Source organism: Myotis myotis, unplaced genomic scaffold (genome assembly GCF_014108235.1).
Source record: "Myotis myotis isolate mMyoMyo1 unplaced genomic scaffold, mMyoMyo1.p scaffold_m19_p_3, whole genome shotgun sequence".
Classification (NCBI taxonomy): domain Eukaryota; kingdom Metazoa; phylum Chordata; class Mammalia; order Chiroptera; family Vespertilionidae; genus Myotis; species Myotis myotis.
The window spans coordinates 194012668-194030799 of record NW_023416335.1 but is presented as its reverse complement, the minus strand read 5'-3'; the positions used below and the strand labels follow the sequence as shown (position 1 = coordinate 194030799).

Genomic DNA, 18132 nt, shown 5'->3' with positions numbered 1-18132 from the left:
ACTGTTAGCAAATTATATGCAGTGTTTGAAAGTATGTAGGACATTTAACAATACATAGTAGTTCTGGAGTACCTGAGTGTAATTGCTCATAACTTTACTATAGAATACACATTTCTATGGGTTTCTTATGAAAACATATAGTTATCAAGTAGATAACTATATCTATTGAGACTACAGCATACATACACACGTCACTGGTAGAAATAATGAGCACAAAATAAATCTAATACTGGCCAAAATTGCATATAATAAAGTTTGTTTATGCAAATTTTAACTACTTGGTAGAAATAGCCACAGAGAAAACATAGTGACTTAAATAATAATTGCTCTAATTTGATAGTCAGTAAAACATCAGTGAAACCAATCTTTATGTAAAATTTTACAAAGATAACATGAAAAAAATTAGAAAAGTTTTATTTGCATTGTACAAGAACACTTTTTTTTTCCTGACATTCTTTTTTTTGTTTTTGTTATTGTTGTTTAAAGTATTACAAAGGGTATTACATATGTGTCCTTTTTTCCCCCCCGCCCTTGACAATCCCCTGGCCTCCCCTACCCCCCAGTGTCTTATGTCCATTGGTTATACTTATATGCATGCATACAAGTCCTTCGGTTGATCTCTTACCCCCCCCCCCTCCCGCCCCCCAACCCTCCCTGGCCTTCCTGCTACAGTTTGACAATCAAGAACACTTTTTAGGAAGGCTATAAGAGGAGGCAATGGGAATAATCAATGTCATCCTTAAAAATATGGTAGAAGCTATGGACAGGGGTGGAGCAAAACAAAACTGACTTTTCCCATTGCTCTTTCTTATTCTAAGTAAAAGATATTTATTAGTTTTATTTCCCCCTTTGGATTTAAATGGGAGAAGGGTAAAAGAAGTAGGAAGAGGACCCATTGCAAGGAAAAGGTACTCAAGAATGCTTCTATTGAAAGTAGAAGTTGCCGAAACCGGTTTGGCTCAGTGGCTAGAGCGTCGGCCTGCGGACTGAAGGGTCCCAGGTTCGATTCCGGTCAAGGGCATGTACCTGGGTTGCGGGCACATCCCCCATGGGGGGCGTGCAGGAGGCAGCTGATCGATGTTTCTCTCTCATCGATGTTTCTAACTCTCTATCTCTCTCCCTTCCTCTCTGTAAAAAATCAATAAAATATATTTAAAAAAAAAAAAAGAAAGTAGAAGTAGTTCACCATTTTTATTGTTGATAGTGGTCCTCAGAGTTTTCTTTTTCTTTCAAATATTTGTTTTGGACAAATGAATTAGGCAAATAGAACTTTTTCTTTTTTCCATTTCATCTTTATCCTACTATACTTTGGATGTCCTCATAATGAGCACTGTAAAGTTTCTTATTCTCCTGAAGAAAGACAGCTCCTTCTTTCCTTGAATCTTATTTACAGACTCTATGAAATCAGAGTCTCACTTTTCAGTGACTTCCCAGCCTAGTACCTTCAGGGTTAGTCCTTTCCTTGATGTTTTATGGTCATGAGTTTCAAGACATGCCATCTGTAATCATAAAATGAATTTTCTCTTGATTGCTGAGCTACTAATAGCATTTTGTCCCTTTCTTGCATTTTTACATACAGTGAGTGTAGTTTGCAGCATGCTTCCACATGCATTCTTTGATTTGAGCCTCACTATAGTCTGTTGAGAAGGTTCATATTTTTATTGTAATTTTCTGAATAAAAAGAGATTTGGAGGTTTTTAGTGTCTTATTCAAAGCAAACCAGACAGTAAGGAGAAATAGTCTAATAATGCTTCTTAAATTTTTATTCTGAAGAATCTAGGACAGCAGCAATATTTAACATTTCTGTTAAACTTCAGTTTTTGGTGTGATTTCATATGCTTTGTCTTACTTGATTATTTCAATTTGCTTATACAAATAATCAAGGTGGATACTATTCCCATTTGGAAATAAGTATTTGAGATAGAGGTAGGTGATTTCCCAAACTGTTCTCTAAAATTTATTATCCAAATATTAGAATCACAATCCTAGTCACCACATTTGCTGTTTGGGAGTTATTGTCATTTTCCTGGCCTCATTCCCTGACATAATCCTAACCAGTCTATTAGAATTTCTCCCTTTCTCTTCATTTTCAATGCCATATTTCAGGCCTTTTAAATTTTCTTAAAGTGTTATAGTAATATCTTTGCTTACAGTCTCTCTTCTCCATCTTGAGCACTGATAACAAAATAATAATTATTAAAAGTCAATCCAGTAATGTAACTCTGCTACATAAAAACCTTCAATAGCTTCCCATTGCCCATTATTTCTCAGACATGTCATTCTCTTTTTTTAGCCTTTTCTACAGTTCATTCACTTCCCATTTTATTTCTCTATTGAGACTACAGTATACATACAGCACTTAGCTAGGTGGCTCACAATGAACTCTCAATAAATGGTTGCTGAATTGATATGTGATCCAGGGCCACACAGTTAATTAATGACAAGTTGGGAATAGAATCCAGATCTTCTAACTCAAGTCAAATGATTATTTTAAAGCTATATTATTTAACCCATTATGAAAATTACATATAGAAACTGCTGGAAAGGTGATTATGTAAACAATAACTTGTAAAGTAGGTATCCTAGTTTAGTCATGTCTCAACACTCTAAATCAGCAGTTCTCAACCTGTGGGTTGCGACCCCTTTCGGGATAGAACGACCCTTTCACAGGGGTCGCCTAAGACCATCGGAAAACACATATATAATTACATACTGTTTTTGTGATTAATCACTATGCTTTAATTATGTTCAATTTGTAACAATGAAATTGGGAGTCACCACAACATGAAGAACTGTATTAAAGGGTTGCGGCATCAGGAAGGTTGAGAACCACTACTCTGAATCACCTCAGCCTTAGTTTGTTTTGTTCAGTGGTTAGAGCATTGGCCTGTGGACTGAAAGTTCCTGGGTTTGATTCCAGTCAAGGGCCGGTAACTTGGTTGCAGGCTCCATCCTGGCCCTGTTCAGGGTGCTTGTGGGAGGCAAGCAATTGATGTGTCTCTCTCACGTCAATGTTTCTCTCTGTCTCTCCGCCTCCCTTCCACTCTCTTATTTTTTTAACATATTTTTATTGATTTCAGAGAGGAAGGGAGAGGAAGAAAGAGATAGAAACATCAATGATGAGGGAGAATCATTGATAGGCTGCCTCCTGCACGCCCCCCACTGGGGATCAAGCCTGTAACCTGGGCATGTGCCCTGACCAGGAATGGAACCATGACCTCCTGGTTCATAGGTCAACACTTAACCACTGAGCCATGCCACTCTCTCTAAAAATCAATGGGAAAATATCCTCAGGTGATTAACAACAACAAATCCTTGGATCTTTTTGGCATCATAGACACCTTTGAGAATCTGTGGAAAGCTATATATCCATTCCCCAGAAAAATATATATGGGCACATCGAGCTTACCCCACCCCAGGGTTAGCTACTGCTGTTAACTGTGTTGTGTATTTTTTTTTATTATTTATATGTGTAAGTTGGATCATCCACATAATGTTTTGCAGTTTTTTCTCTAGGTGTCTATGAGATGTTTTTTCTGTGCCATTACATCTCAGTTTATCTTACTAATTTAATGCCTAGAAGGTACTCGATAGTGTGGATTATTCTTTTCTTCAGTGAAGGAAATTTGGATTCATCAACCTCCTGGTTCATAGGTTGGCACTCAACCACTGAGCCACACTGGCCAGGCAGTGGTCACACATTTAAAATAACTACCTAAGGCCCGGCCAGTGGGCTCAGTGGTTAAGCATCAACTCCTGATCCAAGAGGTCATTTGTTCGATTCCTGGTCAGGGCACACGCCTGGATTATGGGGTTTGATCCCCAGTAGGGGGCATACAGGAAGCAGCCAATCGATGTTTCTGTCTCATCAATGTTTCTATCTCTATCCTTCTTCCTCTCTTTCAAAAAATAAAATAAAAATCAGTGAAAAACATATTAAAATAACTATCTAAGGTCATCAGTACAAACTGGAAGCCTGTGAAAATTATGGCCACAGACATACTTGGTTTTACCTGTTGATTAAATGGGGATTTTTTTTTTTTACACAGAACCTGCTCTTTGAAAAATTGATAGCAGGCATCTGTTTTTCCCATATGTTTTTAATGTGTTGAACTCAGGTCACAGCTGTGCCCTTTCTCTGGGAATATGCACTCGCAGATGGCCTGCTTCAATCAATACTCTCCTGAGCCTATAAGCATTTGAATTTAACTCCATAGCCTAAATGAAAGGAACATTTAACATATACAGGATTGCTTCTTAAAGTGAATTTGTTGTATACTATTGTTTAATAAAGAAAGGGAGGAAAGGAAGAAATTGTTAGACAAAGACAAAAGGCAACTTTTAAAAACAACCAGATAGCCTAGCTGGCGTGGCTCAGTGGTTGAACATCAACCTATGAACCAGAAGGTCACAGTTCAATTTCCAATCAGGGCACATGCTAGAGTTGTGGGTTCCATCCCCAGAAAGGAATGGGAGGCAGCCAATCAATTATTCTCTCTCATCATTGATATTTCTTTCTCTCCCTCTCCTTTCCTCATTGAATTCAATAAAAGTATATTTTATAAAAATACAACCAGATAATATCATAGTTGGATATTTATTAAGTAGGATTCTGCTTGTCTGAATATTGCTTTGTTAGAAACTATGATCTACTCATTTATTCTAAATCCTATTTTTAGCTGTAAAGTCCAGTGTCTTAGATTATTTCAAGGTTTACCTTTTGGTCAATCTATTAGACTCATGAGTAATAAGTTATGGTTTGCATTTAACTTTTTCAAAGAAATTACACTTTAGGACTGTTGGTCATAAGATAATTTATCTCCATCCCTGTTCACACTAGCTCACCATGCCTTCTCCTATGCCTGAGTACCTGAATGTGCACTATATCGGGGAGTCTGCCTCCAGACTGCTGTTCTTATCGATGCACTGGGCACTTTCTATTCCTTCCTTCCAGGCTTTGGGGTAAGTGTTTTAAAATCTTAAATGTAAATGAGGTTTTGTAGCACAAATGTACATTAAACAAGAACTTTTATTTTGGGAGGATCTGCATTAAAGGAAAAAAAATGGTACCACATAACTGGAAGTTTTGTCATTGATGTCACAAACCATGGCAACTTGTATTTTTTGTATTATATTTATGTGGAAGAGTATCCATATTTCATGAATTGACTAAGTTAATTTGAAGGGGATATATGCAGTGGAACTGATAAATCATAGCCAGCATTCGTAATAACCTGTCTCTGAATGACTTAAAGGTAGGGAGCCTATAGGTTTATCCCAGGGTTATTGTTTTCCTTACCCGACTAGTGTTCATCTCAAACATTTTAATAAGGAGCTGAAACTTGTAAGCAGTGAATATGTTTAAAAACAGAAACAATTGTGATTGAGGGGAAAAAAAGAAAGAAAATGTAAACCCCACAGTACCACTATGATAATTTAGAGTTTTGTTCTTTCTATTGAATAGCACATCTGTAGTCTGTTCTGAAGTAATCAGATGTTAAAGGAAATGGTTCACTGTAAGAAACCCAAGCTTTGCCTAAAGTTTGCCAGATTTATTTAAATTGCTTTAAAGTAGCTGGTATGAAGAAACAAAGAGACCATGGAATATGTTAATACCATAGTTAGAAAAGTATTATTCTAGTTATAGGACCCTACTCACCAATACAATTTTGTAAACTTTTTACTTTCATATTCTGTAAATCTGTTTTTCCATTTGCCAAATAAGAATAATAACTGAAGAGTCCATGCCCATCCTTTATCCTTAGGGAATATTTAGAATATAACTAAGAAACATATCTGAATTATTACTTTAAGAGGCATATGTAGAACCCCACTGTAATTTGGTTTATTAATCAACGTTGGCTATACCATGCGTTAATATCATGTATTAAGTAATGTATTTAAATAATATAATTACAATAGACTAAGAGTCTGATTTAGAATGATTAACCTTTAAAATGATTGTTAGCTCTTTCTCTCAGAGTAACATTTAACTTTAAGAATTTCTCCAGTCTGTTTTTTAAGAAAAATTAAAATATAATCTACATTTATAAATTAGCAGTTTCTTTTAAAGCGTTTACTGTAGTTCTCTAAGCTTGTAATTGGCATACTTGTACCTTGAAAAGTAATCTGATGCTGTTTTTTATAATTGGATATCAGTTATTATAGTAAAACAACAAAAGGAAGGATTTGGGGGTAGTGATTTGAACTCCTTGAATTATTTGTAACATACCGATCTTAAGTACTTCTGTTAAATTAAGTGTGATTATCCTATGGATATAGTCCAAATGTTGAAGAAAGCAAAAATAAAACCTGAGGTTTCTGATTATAACAGTATAATTTTATAGTGGCATCCACATTTCCCTGTGATCTGTATTAAAAATCTGGTTCAGTGTAACAGCCAATCTAACTGATTCTTTGCAGTTAGACTTACCTACTATTAGTGTAGCTGCTATGTAAGTTCTCTTATCACTAAATAACTTTTATTTTGAATTAAAAAGATGGATTCCGACTGAGTACTTGTGTTAGTATTTCTATAAAGTACATTATTATAAGTGGAACTGCTGAGTCTAAAAGGTGTACCTTTCCATTTTTGCTAGGTGCTACCAAATTGTCCTCCAAAATGATGTTGAGACAGTTTACACTCACATCAGCAATGTACAAGAATGAATGCTTATTTTCTCACATCCTCATTAATTCTGGATTTTATCTATCTTTTCTGATAAATGAAAAATAGTATCTTATTATCTTTCAGTTTGTTTGAGATTAAAATTTTTCATTTTCATATGGCGATTAAAACTATTGATTTTCTTTTCATAATTACTTTTAAATAAATTTTAAATGGCCAATTTTTTATGGCAAGTAATTCTTCTCAGGTACTGAATGGAAAAGAGTGATCAGCCTGGAGTAAAAATTTCAGCTGAAAAATTTCCAGTGAGAAAAATTACTTTCTATAACTCTTAAGTTGGCAATATAAGCTTTTGTTTGAGTATATTCAATTCTTAAATAAAATGTAATGTCATAAAGAAGGCTATGTGTTTTAACTTGACAAATGATTTTAGTATATAGGTTTGGGTTTAAAGATTATTTGATAGGAAAAGAGTCCATGCCCATAGCTTTTCTAACTCTGTTTTTTCTAAATTCTAACTTCTCCCTGTTCTATATCCCCTGAAATCAGAAATCATTTGCTGAATTTCTTCTATATGCCATCTACTGTGCTGTTGACAGAGATACAGACATGAATAAGCCTTCAGTAAGGTTTTAATCTAGTATAGGAGACAGACTCCAAAACCAATAAATTAGAATACCATGAAATAAGTATAAAATATAAATGAATATGTGACACTGAAGGAGGAATGATGAACTATCTTGGGAGAGGAATGTGGTAAGAGAATTTTTTTTTTTTTTTAAAGTGAGCTCTGAGTTATAGATTAAGGGATAGAAAGGATTTAGCCAGTGAAAGGATATTTAAGAGGGGAGGAGGAGTTACATCAGAGGAATTGAGGCATGGGAGGTTCCCCTGTTCTCTTCCCTTGAAGTTACAAGTTGCATAGCTATGATTCAACAAAGGATTCCCAGCTCATCACGCAAACTCGTCTGAGAGATCCATGAATTAAGACATCTGAAGCATTATTAACTGTAGCCAAGACATGGAAACAACCAAAGTATCCTTCAATAGATGACTGGTTAAAGAAGATGTACATATATACAATGGAATACTACTCAGCCATAAGAAAAAATGAAATACTGCCATTTGCAACATGGATGGATCTTGAACATATCATGCTAAGCAAAATAAGTCAGACAGAAAAACTCAAGAACCATATGATTTCACTCATGTGGGATATAAAACTGAAACTTAGACACAGACAACAGTATGGTAGTTACCGTAGGGGAAGGAGAGTGGAGAGATAGTAAAGGGTAAAGGGGGTCAAATATAGTGACAAAAGGAGACTTGACTTTGGGTGGTGATCGCACAGTGCAATAGACAGATGTATTATAGAATTGTACACTTGAAACATATAATTTTATTAACCAGTGTCACCCCAATAAGTTTAAAGGAAAAAGTTAATATAACTGCTGACTCATAAAAAGGCCATACTTTGAAATAAAATGTTTAGAAATTTAAAAAACTAAGGGAGGATAGCATTTATTAATCCACTCAACAGTTTTTGAGTACCTACTACATCCTGGTTCTCACCTCAACAAGTTTGGCCCTTGTTCTGCTTAGATTACTTTTCCCCTAGAATTTGTGTGTGTGTTTTTTTAAGTTCTTTTCTGTTTTTCTCTACTCAAATGTCAGGCCCTTAGTAAGGCCTTCCCCAGCTACCTTACCTGAACATGGCCCTCCCATCCCCATTTTCTAATGCAGCATCATACTTTATAGTAATGTAGAATTTTTATTGCCTAAAACTAACTTAATGTATGTATAATCATATGTATATGTGTATATATTTATATAAAATATTTAAAATGGCGTATTTATTATGTTGCCCTTCTGCTTCATGAAGGCAGACCTAATCCATGTTGTTTGTTGCTGTTTTTCCAATGCTTCCTACAGTGCCTGGCTTTTTGTACTTTGTGTCATGGCCTGTTCACATAATTCTTACATTTGTGCCTCATAGCCTGTTCACATAATTCTTACATTTGTGCCTCATAATAACTGAGCTAGATATAGGTTATAGAGCAGCCGTGGGCAAACTACGGCCCGTGGGCCGGATCCGGCCCGTTTGAAATGAATAAAACTATTGAAAAAAAAGACCATACCCTTTTATGTAATGATGTTTACTTTGAATTTATATTAGTTCACACAAACACTCCATCCATGCTTTTGTTCCAGCCCTCCGGTCCAGTTTAAGAACCCATTGTGGCCCTCGAGTCAAAAAGTTTGCCCACCCCTGTTATAGAGTCTCTGCATTTTATATAGCTAAACAGCCTGAGACTTGGGAGCTTATTTGCCTGATTTCAAATGGATAATAAGTTGATGATCTAGGTTTTAAAACCCTGGTCTCTTGACTCCTATTACTACTTTTTCTATTTTCTCATGCTGAGATTTCTGATTTAGAAATTCAGAAAAAAACTTTTGATCTTTCTTATCCTTCTTACCCCTAGTAAAATCCTTGGTGTCTCATTTATAGAGATAATATCTCATCTGAAACATACTTAAAAAAGAAACCATTTCTCCTAGGAAATTGGTTGTTACCTACCATTAAATAATTTTAATTGCCCTTTTTTTAAAAAAGAGAGTATTTACCTGCATTAAAGACAAAATAAAACTTGGGAAAAGTTTTTTAAATGCATGCTTTTAATTTTAATATTTTTAAAAACAATCTTTATGCTATCTGTTTCCATGAAATGTGGTATTAAAGCCTCAACTTCTGCAGTTTGAAACTGTTCTTATAAACTGGCTGACTGATTAATGAGCTAGCTAATTAAAGTTCTAAGCCTTTCTCATCAAGTGCTGTCAGGTATACAGAACACAGAATTGATCTAGTTCGTCTTTCTAGAGTAAATTGTACTTCACTAGTATTTTACTATAAAATATATGAGTCAATTGTAAAGTTTATAAAATATATTTTAATAATATCTGATTTGTGTGTGTGTTTTTAATAGGCAGGAAAACAGCATATCATTGGTGAAAGCTTATTGGAATGAACTTTTTACTCTTGGTCTTGCCCAGTGCTGGCAAGTAATGAATGTGGCAACTATATTAGCAACATTTGTCAATTGCCTTCACAGTAGCCTTCAACAAGGTAAAAAGCACTTTATTTCCTTTTCCCAGGATATAAGAGAGGATGTCAGTTTTATAAAGTGTTTTACTATTAAAGTTACATATCTGATGATAATGTTTTAGATGCCAACATTCTTTTTACTTTAGATAATTTTTACATTTTGATAATTTCATTTCATTGACCACCAAAAAAATATTTTTGAATATTTAAATTTGTATGTCCCTGACTTGGATAGAGTTGCACCTGATTTGGTGATGCTTATTTCATGTCAGCAGGGACCAAGTAACTCCTTGTTTATCCTAGCTTGGCGTTTGGTCTGTGCCCATGCCTGGTTCAGGCCCTGGACACTTGAAAAAATTTTTTGAATTTTAAAATGTTTTAAAGCACAACAAAATTGAAACAAGAATATTTAAGTCTGGTTGGCTATTTCTGACCAGGCCTTGTGAATTTTTGTACTTTGGTATAGGTAACAAGGAATCCAGGGTTAGCTTATATAAAGTTGAATAAATACTTTAAAATGTATTCTTCCAACCAGTTTTTAAGTTACCTTTCTTCACTGTAACTCTTTGAATTCCAAGATCTTTTTTGGTCAATTCACCAGGGTATATTCTCTTATTTAAAAAGTACTGAAGAGTCACAAAACAATCCTTCCTCTCTTTTTTCCTTTTCTTGATGCCAAGATAATGACAATTCTCATTCATTTAAGGCAGTGGTTCTCAACCTTCTTAATGCTGCGACCCTTTAATACAGTTCCTCATGTTGTGGTGACCCCCAACCATAAAATTATTTTCGTTTTTACTTCATAACTGTAATTTTGCTACTGTTATGAATCATAAAGTAAATATCTGATATGCAGGATGTATTTTCATTGTTACAAATTGAACATAATTAAAGCATAGTGATTAATCACAAAAACAATATGTAATTATATATGTGTTTTCCGATGTTCTTAGGCGACCCCTGTGAAAGGGTCGTTTGGCCCCCAAAGGGGTCGCGACCCACAGGTTCAGAACCGCTAATTTAAGGAGTCAGGCAGTCACTGATTTATAAATATTTTACTTCAGAATGACATGTGACTGACCAAAAATGTGCCCCCTCTTCAAATAGAAGCTGTCACTTGCGTTTAGGAATATATAAATTGGGAATTATGTTTTATTTCTTTACCATATTCTATTTCTTACTGTTTTATATGATTTTTAAATTATATGTTTGCTCCTTAAAATTTCATCAGCAGTAGCTCCAGAAAGCAGCACCACATCCCCATGTTATTTGTGGATTCCTGATCTTGATTGTTTTCTCATAAGTTTGTAATGCATTATATAGCCTACCTTCACTAAAGCTGTAATTGAGTAATCAGATGTCTTTTAAACATATCCCTCCACAGTAAATTTTACTCAGTCTCCTTTGGTTTTGACAGTGGTTTGGGTTTTTTTGCTAAATATTTTTATTTTAGTACTGTTGTTAACCTTTTTATTTATTATTATTTTTATTAATTTCAGAGTGGAAGGGAGAGGGAGAGAGAATCTTTGATCTGCCACCTCCTGCATGCCCCCTACTGGGGATTGAGCCCCACAGCGTAGGCAGGTGCAGGCAGGTGCCCTCACTGGGATCCAACCATTCCTGGTTCATAGGTCAACGCTCAAACACTGAGCCACACCAGCTGGGCAGTGTTTTTAACTTTTAAAAATCTAGATGATTTTGCTCACTTTTAAAAATCAGTATAAGCTTAAATAAAATCCTGTTACCAAATTTGAATATTTTGAATTTCTTTTGCCAGTTTTTCAGATGATTGTCTTTACAGCTTATTTTTTCAAAGGTGTGTCTTGAAAGGAGAAACATTATGTTTAGGGTTTTTTATACTAACAGCTTGTTTTGTTTTTTTCTTGAATGAAGCGTGTCCAAAGATCATTAATTAGTTTCATCTGTACTTGTAGAGATAGTGAATTTGAAACATTTACAGATTGGTTATATTTAACGCTGGAAATTAATGGGAAGGAAATATGTTGGATAAAAATAGTCATACATTATAGCAGAAAATTAGAAGCTTTTGTTTGTTTTTAATTAAAGATAAAATGTCAACCGAAAGAAGAAAATTATTGATGGAGCACATCTTCAAACTCCAGGAGTTTTGCAACAGCATGGTTAAACTCTGTGTTGATGGCTATGAATATGCCTACCTGAAAGCAATAGTGCTCTTCAGTCCAGGTACACAAATAGTGACATCTTATCTAAAATACAATGTTTGAGCTTGTGGTGAAATTGAATCCCTCATACCCTGCTAGTGGGAATATAAAATGATGCAGTTAAAGTGGAAGCAAGTGTTCATCAATAAATGAATAAATAAACCAAATGTAATATATGCATACAATGGAATTAGTCAGCTATAAAATTAAGTTCCTACGCATGGATGAACCTTGAAAACAGTATGCTAAGGGAAAGAAGCCAGTCACAAAAGACCACATATTACATGATTCTATTTTTTTTTTTTTTAAATATATTTTATTGATTTTTTTACAGAGAGGAAGGGAGAGAGATAGAGAGTTAGAAACATCGATGAGAGAGAAACATCGATCAGCTGCCTCCTGCACACCCCCTACTGGGGATATGCCCGCAACCCAGGTACATGCCCTTGACCGGAATCGAACCTGGGACCTCTCAGTCCGCAGGCCGACGCTCTATCCACTGAGCCAAACCGGTTTCGGCTACATGATTCTATTTAAATGGGTTGTCTAGAATAGGCAAATTTTACGGACATAAAGTAGGTTAGTAATTAGTAATTACCAAGGACTAAGGAGAGGGAAGAGTAGGGAGTGACTGAATGGTACAGCATTCTTTTGGAGTGACATAAATGTTCTAAAATTATATTATGTGATGGTTGCACAATTCTGTGAATAATCTAAAATAATTGAATTATACACTTTAAATTGGTGAGTTTTATGAATGCTGGACACTTATTTGGATGTGAAAAAAAAAAAAAAAGCTAAAACCAGTGAGCAAAATTCCTTCTCCACTTTTGGGATAAACGAAAATAATATCTATTTTAGTAGAACCCATTGGTCTCATTTTTTATTAGATATTAGAATTTGAGATAAAATAGTTTTATAAGCTTTAAAGTACAATGCCTGGTACTTAGTAATATTTATGGAAAGAGCCACACATATGAAGAGGTTTCATTTTTGACTGAACTGTTCTTCTCATTCCCTTCCACCTCTACTCTAGATGTCTTATTAAATGAACATTCAGAAGCAGGGTAACAATATATTCTTTCATGTTTCAGACCATCCAGGCCTAGAAAACATGGAACAGATTGAGAAATTTCAGGAAAAGGCTTATGTGGAATTTCAAGATTATATAACCAGAACATATCCAGATGACACCTACAGGTATCTAGAAGTTAAATGCTATTTAACTATATTAATTTTAAACTTTTTTGTGAATCTATTATTTCATTATTTTATATTTTAAGAGTAAATAAAATGTTCTAGTTAAACTTTGAAATAGCTAATGCTGTGAAAAGCAGTATGCATTATTGCATGTAATATTTCATCCATTTCTTGCATTTATATAGAGATGACTTTAGCACATAGAGGTTAAGTAACTTGCTCAAATCACAATAATTGGCAGAGCCTGACTGGATCCAGGTAGTCTGGCCGTAGTGCCCAAACTCTTTGTTTTAAATAAATAACTTTGAGATTTGGCTTATGATATTTCTACTAAGATAGAAATTTTAAAAAAATATTTTATAAGCTCAATTAAATTTTTGAAGGACTGTATTGTAGAGTAAACACATGGTCATCAAAGCCAGAGTACCTAGGTTTGACCTCTGACCTTACCTTATTAGCTGTATGACATTGGGCAAGTAGTTTTTAACTTCTCTGTTTCAGTTTCTTCATCTGTAAAATGGAGATAATAATAGTATTCACATTTTACAATTAGTGTAACGCTTAAATCAGTTAATAATGTAAAGAGCTTAGAACAGTGCCTGTTTCATAGCAAGGGCTATAAAAATGTGTTTACTAACGTTATTATCTATTTAATATACTTCAAGCTAGTAAAAGAACATTTCACATATAACAATGTTTTATACATATTAAATAATAAATGTATAAGCCAGTTCCATTGTGAAAATGAGACTTAGTTAACCAGTTCTCTTATCCTGCTTTCTACCAGTTCTGTGGATGCAACTCAGCTGGTGGGAACAAAAGGAACTGAGTAATTTGAGAAATAGGATACGTGGCTATATGAAGGTCACTTAATTCTGGGGCTGCTGGTTTCATTTGGTCTCAAGCATTGGAGTGCAAGGCCTTAGACTAGAGCCGTGGTCGGCAAACTGCGGCTCACGAGCCACATGCGACTCTTTGGCCCCTTGAGTGTGGCTCTTCCTAAGCCTTAGGAGTACCCAAATTAAGTTAATAACAATGTACCTACCTATATAGTTTGAGTTTAAAAAATTTGGCTCTCAGAAGAAATTTCAATCAGTGTACTGTTGATATTTGACTCTGTTGACTAATGAGTTTGCCGACCACTGAACTAGAGGAAGGATAAACATTACCACAAGCTTTTTGGAAAGGTGGTTCTTTTGTTGTTGGTTTGTCATGATTATTTTTCAGATTTCTAAAAATGTTTCTAAAGTTGTTTTATGCCTCATTATAAAGTAAGTACAGTATTTACATTTTTTCTTCCTTAGATGTACCGTTGTTGGCTGACTTTTGTTTCATTAGATTCCAGGTGCTTTCACTGATCTTTGGAATTATTTTTGAATTTCTTACATTTCTAGTTACTTAAAAATAACAAATTATCTTTTGATAGCAGTTTTCAATGTATAATGTACTTTCTTTCACACAAGATATCCTGCCAAAATTTAAGAACCTCACTATACAGAAACTGGCAGATATCATTTTAATTTTCACAAAAAAAATGAAGAGAGGCAGGGAGCACATAGCTAGGAGGGCAACTGAATCAAAATGTGAGTCCAGTGATCTTGATTCCATTGTCTTGTGCTTTTCCCAGTAATAACAACCATTGCCTGTTTTACCATTCCCAGTAGTATTTCTTAAAGCAAAATCAAGAAAACTATTATAATTGAGTCTGTATGCCCTGATAACACAAAATATTGCTGTTCTTACAACCTAAAATAAGCTCCTATACCATTTTTAAACATATAGCTTGAACCGTGGTTTAATGGCATAGCAGTTAAGAGCAAGGCTTGACTATGAAGTCTGTCAGACTGCACTTATATCCAGTTGATTGTCATACACGCTAAAGCTTGAATTCTAAGGTTTTTATTTCAACTTTTGAAAATTAGATCTTTTATTCAATTAGGCCACAAATAATATACATGCAGAAATTACTCATATTTTTCTACTTACTCTCTCTTTGATTTATAATCTTGTCCCCCTCCCCTTTCTTTTTTGTTTTTAGGTTGTCCAGACTACTACTCAGATTGCCAGCTTTGAGGTTGATGAATGCTACCATCACTGAAGAATTGTTTTTCAAAGGTCTCATTGGCAGTGTACGAATTGACAGTGTTATCCCACATATTTTAAAAATGGAACCTGCAGATTATAACTCACAAATAATTGGTCACAGCATATGAAAGCTGAGCACTCAATGTAAAATTGTTCTTTCTCAGAACACAAGACACCAAATTGAACTCATGGTTTTCCAGGGTACCTGGAAATTTTGACTTTAAAGAATAACCAAAAACCAAGATATTTTTATTTTTACTTTCTTAAGAAGAATTTTCGAAGTGACTGGGCAGGTAGCAGGAATTAGAGTTTCCTTTCCTGTCTTATTTAAGTGAATAAGAAATACTATGAATTTTTTCTTGGTTAAGATGATACCTAAAGCTGTCACCTTTTAACTATCTAAACTAAGATCTCATATCTTATTTGGTGAAACAAATAAACTAGTTCTTTTTTTTTTTTCAGAATTGTGTTCTATTCATGTTTAACTTCACTATGAGCTAGTACAGATATGTAATTGTCAGAAATCTCTGAGGATATCCTTGTATTTCACACTTCTATAATCTTTTAATTACTTTGTCATAAGATTATGGTCAATGGTGTAATGATAACATTAGAACCAGAGGAAATCATAATTGAATATATATTTTTTTGTCTTCTGTAAATGTTGTGGCACCCATAGCATAGACCACTCATTGCTGGCAATGAGACAGGATATTCATGATCTTAAGACTTGACTTTTTTAGTGGTGTATGTTATTAGTTACAAGCACTTTTTATTTATGTATACAGCAGAAAAATTTTTTTGAGAATAGGATAAGGTTCATGTTTTAATATTTTCAGTTTACTGCAGTGTTTTAAAAGTAGTAGAAACTGGTTGAGCCCAAAATGTTTCAGTATTGCAGAAGAGATCTTACAAGTGTTGCTCTTCCATTGCACAGAAAACATCTGTCCTCTCCCTCTTTCCTGATCCGCATTATATAGTTTCCTGACCCTTCCATGGGTGTTAGCCAATTTCGTTTAGGTCATTAGAAATACAGTTTGTTAAATAATGGATTTATCATAACCAATCTGTGTTTTCAAGGTGAGTGAAACAATTATCTTAAGGCAGTTAACCGTTTTTAAAAATAAAATTTTTTAGTATATAAAGCAGTGGTTCTCAACCTTCTGGCCCTTTAAATACAGTTCCTCATGTTGTGACCCAACCATAAAATTATTTTCGTTGCTACTCCATAACTGTAATGTTGCTACTGTTACGAATCGTAATGTAAACACCTGATATGCAGGATGGTCTTTGGTGACCCCTGTGAAAGGGTCGTTCGACCGCCAAAGGGGTCACGACCCCCAGGTTGAGAACCGCTGATAAAGGAATATGCACTGATTTTTCACTATAAAGAGGGGAGGGCTATTTTAGTATGAGCATCAACCTAAAGCCTTGTTATTGCTACAACAAAAGCATTTTAAATTCCTTGGATGTCTTCCAGAGTAATGTTTTCCATAGCAAACCTAATGCTATTAAATACTGATTTGCTCTGATTTCATGATGAATTGTTTTAGTATGTCTATTTGTTGCTTTGTTATAAAAAACAAAATGGAGATTTCATTGTACTCAGAATACATCTTTTACAAAGATTTTTGTAATAGAAGAGAAGCTGAATTTGGGGAGGCTGTGGATTTTACTAATTACTACTTTATAGTAAATCAAAAGTTTAAAAGTATCACTGTACAGTCTTTACCAACTTACTAAGGGAAATTTTTCCCTACTTAAAACATGATTTTTTTTTGTCATTAGGTTTATTTATAATATTAGCTGGAGAAAAGTACAATTACTATAAAAATACACAAATGGGAAAATTAGTAGGTTTATACCTTTATAATCCAAAGAAGGAAGCCAAGGATTTAGAAATAATGTAATTATGGTCAATTAACACACGTTTACTGCAGGTGTTTTTCATGATTAAATTTGTAGTTATATTTGGAAGTGTTTTTAGATCTTAAGTAAAATGTGACCTGCATTATAAATTTGTTTCCTGACAGTATATTTGATTTGAGAGTTCTATTTGTTGAGTAGTTATCCTTTTGTTTGTTTGCCACATTATTAAGAAATTTCTAGTAAGATTTATTAAAGTACTTCCAGGAAGGGAAAACATTTCCATATCCATTATTTTAGGATTATAATTCAGTTTGAAGACTTCTAGCTAAATATTAGATTGACTATTAATTTATTTTCTTGCTCTCCTGAAATCTCAGTAAATGACAGTAAAGCAGTAAAGTATAACTACATAATGACAAAACAAAAGAGAAGAAATCAAAGGATAAGAGAGTTCAATAAGTTTTTAGAAAACAAAATCCATGCCGAAACCGGTTTGGCTCAGTGGATAGAGCGTCGGCCTGCGGACTGAGAGGTCCCAGGTTCGATTCCGGTCAAGGGCATGTACCTGGGTTGCGGGCACATCCCCAGTAGGAGATGTGCAGGAGGCAGCTGATCGATGTTTCTCTCCCATCGATGTTTCTAACTCTCTATCCCTCTCCCTTCCTCTCTGTAAAAAAAAAAAAAAAAAAAAGAAAACAAAATCCAGGTAGAGAAAGCCAGAGTCAAATACACTCTAATCTGAGTGCCTGCAAAAGGCAATATAGTGAGAAAGAAGCCTGTATACCTTGCAGTATCCAGAAAAGATGCTCATTATCTGGAGGACCCAGGTACTCATATTCAGAGATGGTGCGTGGGACATAAATAAGAAAGAATTGATTGCAAGCCTGTATACAGAATCATTGAATTGCCTTTGTTTATACTTAAGTCAGGCAATCACTTTCGTTCACCCCCGGCCCTTTTTTAAATATATTTAAAATAATAAATAAATACATATACACTGAGTGGCCAGATAATTATGACCACCTGATGTTTGTAGGCATATTAGCCGTACACTGCATCGTATG

At 34.6% G+C, this 18132-nt stretch overlaps 1 protein-coding gene and 1 non-coding gene across 11 annotated transcripts in view; both read left to right on the top strand.

Annotated features, from left to right (window-relative positions):
* NR2C1 (nuclear receptor subfamily 2 group C member 1) overlaps positions 1 to 15658 on the top strand; it is a 41560-nt gene extending 25902 nt beyond the window's left edge. For 9 of the 10 annotated variants that reach the window (XM_036299147.1, XM_036299152.1, XM_036299150.1 and 6 more), the window contains 5 exons: positions 4841 to 4962; positions 9613 to 9752; positions 11799 to 11936; positions 13009 to 13114; positions 15153 to 15658. In XM_036299147.1, the coding sequence (XP_036155040.1) occupies positions 4841 to 4962; positions 9613 to 9752; positions 11799 to 11936; positions 13009 to 13114; positions 15153 to 15327 (681 nt within the window). In that variant the 3' untranslated portion in view covers positions 15328 to 15658. The remainder of the gene's footprint in view (positions 1 to 4840; positions 4963 to 9612; positions 9753 to 11798; positions 11937 to 13008; positions 13115 to 15152) is intronic. The other variant, XM_036299151.1, reaches the window with a different exon arrangement.
* On the top strand, positions 9949 to 10083 carry LOC118652362. Its single transcript, XR_004966603.1, has one exon. It is a non-coding gene; the product is annotated as a small nucleolar RNA SNORA48 (small nucleolar RNA).
* Positions 15659 to 18132: the final 2474 nt, after the last annotated feature.